This window comes from Cynoglossus semilaevis, chromosome 5 (assembly GCF_000523025.1).
Source record: "Cynoglossus semilaevis isolate Cse_v1.0 chromosome 5, Cse_v1.0, whole genome shotgun sequence".
Classification (NCBI taxonomy): Eukaryota; Metazoa; Chordata; class Actinopteri; order Pleuronectiformes; family Cynoglossidae; genus Cynoglossus; species Cynoglossus semilaevis.
In genome coordinates this window covers 253,498-261,128 of record NC_024311.1, presented here as the reverse complement: position 1 = coordinate 261,128, position 7,631 = coordinate 253,498, and the positions used below count along the sequence as shown (strand labels likewise).

The following is a 7,631-nucleotide window of genomic DNA, read 5'->3' as shown; positions in this document are numbered from 1 at the left end:
TAAAACTCCTCATGACCCTCAAGGCGACTGATGCTGGAGTCGTTTGTAGGGTCACGAGTCGTTTACCTCAGTTTTTGGGGGGGGCAAACGACTGTATGCATCAGTATAATTATGCCAATTATGCTAATAGCAGTCGGCCAATTATCCATCCCTATTGGTTACTATAACAATCTTTTATTATAATGACCAATGAGACAACTTTTATTATTTGTGAATTTGGGCGACACAAAAAAAAAAAAAAAGATTTGACTAACCCAACAGGTAAAACAAAGTAAACCAAAACAATGTCATTTTCTTTTTTTTCTAATCATGAACATATATAAAGAGTAAGACCGCATTAACAGATGCAAACTTTTTCAAACTAATTTTCTAAGCATCCCTCAAAGTTTAGGAAAAAAAACCTACAGACTATAACAGTCAACTGTCAGCTCTATTATAACAAAATGGAAGCGTTTGGGAACAACAGCAACTCAGCCACGAAGTGGTAGGCCACGTAAAGTGACGGAGAGGGGTCAGCGGATGCTGAAGCCCCTAGTGCAAAGAGGTCGCCGACTTTCTGCACAGTCAACTGCTACAGAGCTACAAACTTCGTGTGACCTTCAGATTAGCCCAAGTACAGTACGCAGAGAGCTTCATGGAATGGGTTTCCATGGCCGAGCAGCTGCAGCCAAGCCACACATCACCAAGTGCAATGCAAAGCGTCGGATGCAATGGTGTAAAGCACGCCGCCACTGGCCTCTAGAGCAGTGGAGACGCGTTCTCTGGAGTGATGAATCACGCTTTTCCATCTGGCAATCTGATGGACGAGTCTGGGTTTGGAGGTTGCCAGGAGAACGGTACATTTCAGACTGCATTGTGCCGACTGTGAAATTTGGTGGAGGAGGAATTATGGTGTGGGGTTGTTTTTCAGGAGCTGGGCTTGGCCCCTTAGTTCCAGTGAAAGGAACTTTGAATGCTTCAGGATACCAAAACATTTTGGACAATTCCATGCTCCCAACCTTGTGGGAACAGTTTGGAGCGGGCCCCTTCCTCTTCCAACATGACTGTGCACCAGTGCACAAAGCAAGGTCCATAAAGACATGGATGACAGAGTCTGGTGTGGATGAACTTGACTGGCCTGCACAGAGTCCTGACCTGAACCCGATAGAACACCTTTGGGATGAATTAGAGCGGAGACTGAGAGCCAGGCCTTCTCGACCAACATCAGTGTGTGACCTCACCAATGCGCTTTTGGAAGAATGGTCAAAAATTCCTATAAACACTCTCCTCAACCTTGTGGACAGTCTTCCCAGAAGAGTTGAAGCTGTAATAGCTGCAAAAGGTGGACCGACATCATATTGAACTCTGGGTTAGGAATGGGATGGCACTTCAGTTCATAGTATGAGTCAAGGCAGGTGAGCCAATACTTTTTGGTAATATAGTGTATATAGAACTTTACTAATCCCTCTGGAGTCCCCTTTGGGAAATTAAAGCATGGTGGCAGTCGCTAACCCATTAACCTCCCCTTACCCTAAACCAGTCCTCTAATCCTTGCTCCAATCTAAATCATAAACTTCATAATATCCTTGTTCTAAGCGGTGACCTGGAAAATGTCCCCACAAGGATAGCTATATCTAGACAACACATTTCTATCTACCTGTTGGCACCTGGGACTGAGACCTCCTGCGAGAACCACTGGAAGTTCTGGAGGTGGAAGACAGTGTGGTGCCAGCACTGCTGGCACGAGAGATTGGCAAAGGTATTGGAGTCACCGGAGGAGAGTCCACCTGAAAGAAAACAAGAGGTCAAAAGTAAGTAAGTAACGTTTTGTTTGAAGAATGCCTCCATGTTACCTCGGTGTGGTCATGAGTAGGCGAGGAGGGCGTTGACAAATTCTCATGTTTTCTGGAGGCAGCAGACGCAGAGCTGAGCTCCAGGCTTCGGACACGTTGCGCAAACTTGAGCGAGCACAGAGACTCGCTCGTGTTGCTGGGTGAAGGAGAAACCTGAAAACAGACAAGGGGTGAAAGGTCAGAGACACTTTCCACTACCACACCCTTATTCATAATGCGCTTGTCAGGTTCAGGCTGAGCAACCCCCTGAGTGTGTTCTGTTTTGTGAGTGCGTACAGGTTAGTGCAAGTACCATATTTTCCGGACTAAAAGACGCGCTGGAGTATAAGTCGCACCAGCCAAAAAAAATGCATAATGAAGAAAAAAAAACAAACCCGCTCCGGAGCCAATGGGTGAAAAAGGTGCAACTGATAGGTCCGGAAAATACGGTTATCTGCAGGCTACCTCTCAACAGTATGTAAAAAGGAACATAAACCGGTCCTCCATAAAGAAAAAAAACATATCCATACTTCGAGGTGAATATCTTATTTGTCACAAAAAATCTTATTTTATGAGAGGGGGGGAAGGGGCGGGCAGTGAGGAGGCAGGACACAATGTGAGAACAAACCATAAGAAGGAACAAAAGCACAAATGTGGCCTCTGGCTCCTGCTTTCACCTGCACCATCATTAGCGTCTTGCTGTCTCCACTCAACGAGTCCTGCAGCAGGTACGTGAGACGAGAGTTTCGAAACGGAACGTGAGGGTGCTTGCTCCGCAGGGCATTGATCACGTCGCCGAGAGCTGCAAGTGATTTGTTGATACACTGAGCCTCCCTGAGGCGCGTGCCCTCAGCCCCGGACTTACTGATCCTCTCAGAGCCTGCCAGGTCCACAAGGTTCAGCTTACCTAAACCGGAACGCACAGCAGAGCAGACTAACTCAGCTGAGGCTTAGGGATCGGGGCGGGGTGGGGCGATGACGATGACGATGTCTGTCTACCTTGCGTGCGGTCCCCGGTGGTGATATTTAATCCACAAACTGTGATGATGAGCAGGGCATGTGAGCGGGAGCTGTGTTCGTTTAGGTTGGTGCAGGCTGTTGCTCGATTCATACGACCCAACTCGAAGACCTGTGAACACACAAGCAACAGAATTTGTGGCGGGTGTGGGTCAAGGGTGGAGGGGGTGAAAATGTTTCTGTTCCCAACGGGGGGGGCGGGGGCATGACAGAAAACGATTGAGAAATATTGACTTAACATCACCAAATACAGTTTGAACTTGATGCGAAGGAAATCAGAGCAAACATCACATTTTTTAACCAAAACCTTTGACACTTTTTTGGAGCTTTGTAATCGGTTTTGATGTAGAGAAATCTCATTGTTTTCTTTCTTTCTAAACTGAGAGAACATTCGAAAGGAACTTTCAACACAGGCAGGTTTGATCACAGTTCCCCATATTTGCCGATAGACACGCCACTTTAAGAAGTTTTTGGGATGTAAATGGGTATGTTTGACATGTAGAAATGTACCTTTCATAAATGAAATAAATATCAAGGAATCATGATTCATCTTTAAGCTCTATATAAGAATCCATATGTCCGTCAGAGGTGGAATGGAGCAAATTACATTTACTCAAAAAGCAAGGAAATCCTTGGCCACATCTCAGCTAGCTCTTTTGTTTTCACATGCAAATGAGGCAATAACTTTATCATGCAATTAGCATAATTATAATCTGTAAGAATCATTATCGGGTTTTTTTTTCTCAGATAATGAAAACCCAATAACACAATGCCTGGGTTTTGCCAAATGATGCCACCTAAAACAGTTTTGGGGAAAAACGGCTGCATGTCAAAGTGAATGGCACTAGATGGCAGGATTGCAACTCATTTTATTAATCTATTTTGTTAATCAGGGCATTGTATGCAGAATGCTGGTGCCAGCAACTTATGCAGTGGTTTGCACAGAGGAAAAAAAAAAAAAAAACTAAGGGTGGGGGAATGGGGGAGGTGAAAAAACTTCTGGGGGCATGGCAGAAAATAATTGAGACACACTGCTTTAACCTATCGTCTTCGAGAGCAGGCGGCACTTAACTTAACTGTCAAGCCACCACTACCCCGCTATATCGCTGTATCAGTTGATATTGGAATTGGAAATTAAGGGTTTGGACAATATTGGCATATCGGCAAAAAGTTAATATTGGGCATCCCTAGATTACTGCTTGGTTTAAACCTTCCTCCGTTAAGCAAAATGTGCTTGATATCAATTACTTTCGCTTAGCTTTTAGCATTAATTCTGATAACTGACGTTTCAGTGAAGTAGTCTAGATTAAATGAATCGCCAGAGCAGTCAAAAGAATACGAGTACCTGATTTTAATTGCAGTTGGTCTCTTTTGTATCAAGTAATTAAAAGTAACTAAGTAACTTTTACTCAAAGTACATTTTAAATTAGGTATTTTTTTTTTTACTTGTTTAGAACTTAGAGCAAAGTAAAGATTTTGATTTTTTTTTTTCCCAGTACTTTTTCCACCTCTGATTGCAACAAAAAAATGTCCATGGTTACATTTCAATGTGGAAGAAATCTGTGTGAAAATTAAAAATATAACTATTTAAAAAAAAAAAAATGTATTGATCAACCGACCAGCCTTCTAGTGTAGCTGCACCAATCCATATGTACTCTATAACCTACAATGAACTGAATTGAGGGGGACAGTGTTATTAATGTTAGCGAATCACTTTACACAAATAGGTGAAAAGGTCAAATAGGCGAGCAGGAAGCTTACCTGCTTGATGTCCACAAGGCTTTGCACAGGGAACTCTGTCAGTTCTGGGACGTAGAGCTGCCCGCTGCCATCAGGTTTCATTCTAATGTCCAGTTTGGCAGAAGAGCTCTCACTCAGCAGGTTGCTAAATGACAGTAACACCGTTAATATTCACTCATTTATAAGGATTCATCCCCCAGATGTTTCAAACCCTCATGCATCAAGATGCTACATTTTGCCCGCAGAAATGACTTTGAAATGATTTATGACAATCCACCTTTTTTTTTTTTTTTTTTTTTTTTTTAAACCACTCCTCTAAAATTCCCTGAATATGCCAAGAGTCCACAGCAGAGGTGAAACAGAAACAGGCAAGTCGGGGTCTGTATTATCAGCCACACCGAGCGCAACAGAACATGAACAGTGTTTTAACAGCTCCTTTACACACATATATGCACACAGCCATTCACAGAAAAACATACGCTACTAGACTAGTATAGTAGCCTACCAGAAAATCATTGATCGCTAGTGGTATGAACTTCGTTAGCCCGTGAAATACCATAAATTAGCCGCATCATCGTTTAAGCCGCAAGCGTTCAAAGCGTGTGAAAAAAGTAGTGGCTTACAGTCCGGGCTATTTTTATGAAAGTGACAAAAAAAAAAAAAAAAATGACAATGTTTTTCCAATTTAATTTTGGGGTTTAATCACCGTAGTGTTTCATTGTAAATCTCCACCATGCTGACTTTAATCTTGTAGTTCCAGTCAGGAGCTTTTTCTCTAACTTCAGAGAACAGCAGATGTAGTGCTCTTTGGTTGATGCCAGGATTGTCAGTCTCACCCTGAAGTAGATCATTAAGAGATATGAAGCAGATTTGGATAAAAGAAGAGCTTGTGTGTGTGAAAAAACATCCAAAAAAAAAAAAAACAAAAACACATCCTACCTCCATGGTGTACGTCTTCCCTGAGCCTGTCTGGCCATAGGCAAAAATGCAGACGTTATAGCCATCTATACATGACGTGACCAAAGACTGCACTTCCTTAAACACCTGATAAGTTAAGCAGAAAAAAAAAAACATAAAGAGGTGAGACGCAAATCCTCCACAGCTGCAGTGACGTTAAAACGCTTGGAGAAAATCTTCCTCCTGTTGTTTGTTGTTGACTAGTGTGTCAAACATTTTCTGGACATCACACATATTATGCATCTCTCCCTATCCTCTCTAGCCGACACAGTATATCAGCTGTGACATTTACCTCCTCTTGTGTGGCTTGGGGAGGGAACACTTTGTCGAGTTCAAACGTCATTACTTTGCCCTTGCTCGATAGGTAGAGGATGCTGTCGTCATCCGAGTCAAAGCTCAGCAGAATTCTCGCATCAGCGGCGTCCTTTTCATCTTGACTGATTGGCCGAACTCGGCAGAAAACACGGATGTTCCCTAGAAACAGGGATATACCATTTTTGGGGTCACATGACATTTTTTTTTTATATATCGACAACCACATGTGTGTGTGCAAAAAACATATGATTGCTTTTAGTAGTTGTGAGGAAACATTGTGAGGACACTTTCCAGGTCCTCAATCAAAACGTTTTTTGCAGTTCAATACTTCGTGGCTGTAATTAAAATTAGCGTTACGTTAAGGTAAGGGTGTGGTTTTGGGAATGGGGCATGCTAGTGTACCACGACGGGAGAACATTTACAGTAAATACTCCGCCACTATGTGGCAGCAGATGAGGTGGAGAAAAAAAAAAATGTCTTTCTTCAATTCCTTCATGTATATCAGCGTTGTGTTTAACTAAATAGGCCTGTGTTATACATTGAGTAATTAAATAGTGAGTTAATTGAAAGATCATTATATTTCATAATCTGTCTATGAAGATTCTCAGGCCATCCAGGTCATGGTCAAGGTTGAAAAGTTCTGTTAGGCAACTGGAAGGGAAGTGAATTTTCTAGCAGAAGACGTTTCACCTCTCATCCAAGAGGCTTCTTCAGTTCTAACTGGTGGTGGGGAAGTACAGCAGGTATGTACTCTAGGTGTGAAAGAATAAAGCTACTTCAGCTCCACGCTGTTGGGTGTCAACTGGTCAACTGGGAAAATGTAAACAGTGGTTAAGAGTGTGACGGGTCGTTGTGGTCCTCATCAGAACGGTTTCAGTCACCTGCCTCTTTGTTATGTGAAACTGAGGTGAATCTTTTGGGTATTGTTCCTAAAAGTGCTTTGTATGTGGGGTGATAACTTGTGTCTGAACGCTGTTGGGTGTCAACTGGTCAACTGTAAACAGTGGTTAAGAGTGTGATCGGGTCGTTGTGGTCCTCATCAGAACGGTTTCGGTCACCTGCCTCTTTGTTATGTGAAACTGAGGTGAATCTTTTGGGTATTGTTCCTAAAAGTGCTTTGTATGTGGGGGGGGTAGGTTGTGTCTGTGAGTCCACCTCCTCTGTTGAGTGATGGTTTTTCCTGGTTGACAAAAATGGCTTCTTTTACCCATCTGTCTTCCCTGGTCAAAATGTGCACATTGTTGTCCTCAAAGGAGTGTGTTTTGTCCTTGAGGTGTATGGGCCATGCGCCTGTGTAGCAGCCGTTTAGTCTCCCCAATGTACAGGCCCGTACACTCCTCACTGCACTGAACGACATGGTCCAGCTTGATTCTTGGAGACTTGTCTTTGGGATGAACCAGTTTTTCGTCTTAGGGTGTTACCAGGTTTGAAGTGTACAGGGATCTGGTGTTGTAGTGTTGGACGTTTTTCCCGAAACTCCTGAAATGTATGGAATGATGACATTCCCTCCTCCTGTTGTCCTCCCTCTTTGTGGGCCTCTTTTTGTTTGTTCAAGACAGGTCTTGATGAGCTGTCCTAATGTGTCCCTGTTCTCTCATCTTACCTCTGTTGGTGGTGGGAATGGTGTCTGCCCGTGACTGTAGGGTTCCCGATGACTACTAATTTGTGCTCCGGTGAGTGAAGTGAGTCAAAACGGAGATACTGGTTTGTGTGGGTTGGTTTCCTGTACATCTCTATGTTGAGTTGCAAATGTAAAAATGTGTGAAATGGCTCATAAAATATTGGGAAAGA

At 43.1% G+C, this 7,631-nt stretch overlaps 1 protein-coding gene across 6 annotated transcripts in view; it reads right to left on the bottom strand.

Annotated features, from left to right (window-relative positions):
- Nucleotides 1–7,631, bottom strand: part of kifc3 (kinesin family member C3) — a 35,363-nt gene that overhangs the window by 4,680 nt on the left and 23,052 nt on the right. For all 6 annotated transcript variants that reach the window (XM_008309868.3, XM_017032596.2, XM_008309863.3 and 3 more), the window contains 8 exons: nt 5,818–5,999; nt 5,508–5,612; nt 5,275–5,405; nt 4,590–4,713; nt 2,811–2,940; nt 2,489–2,718; nt 1,833–1,985; nt 1,637–1,766 (listed from right to left, as the gene is read on the bottom strand). In XM_008309868.3, coding sequence (XP_008308090.1) covers nt 1,637–1,766; nt 1,833–1,985; nt 2,489–2,718; nt 2,811–2,940; nt 4,590–4,713; nt 5,275–5,405; nt 5,508–5,612; nt 5,818–5,999 — 1,185 coding nt within the window. The remainder of the gene's footprint in view (nt 1–1,636; nt 1,767–1,832; nt 1,986–2,488; nt 2,719–2,810; nt 2,941–4,589; nt 4,714–5,274; nt 5,406–5,507; nt 5,613–5,817; nt 6,000–7,631) is intronic.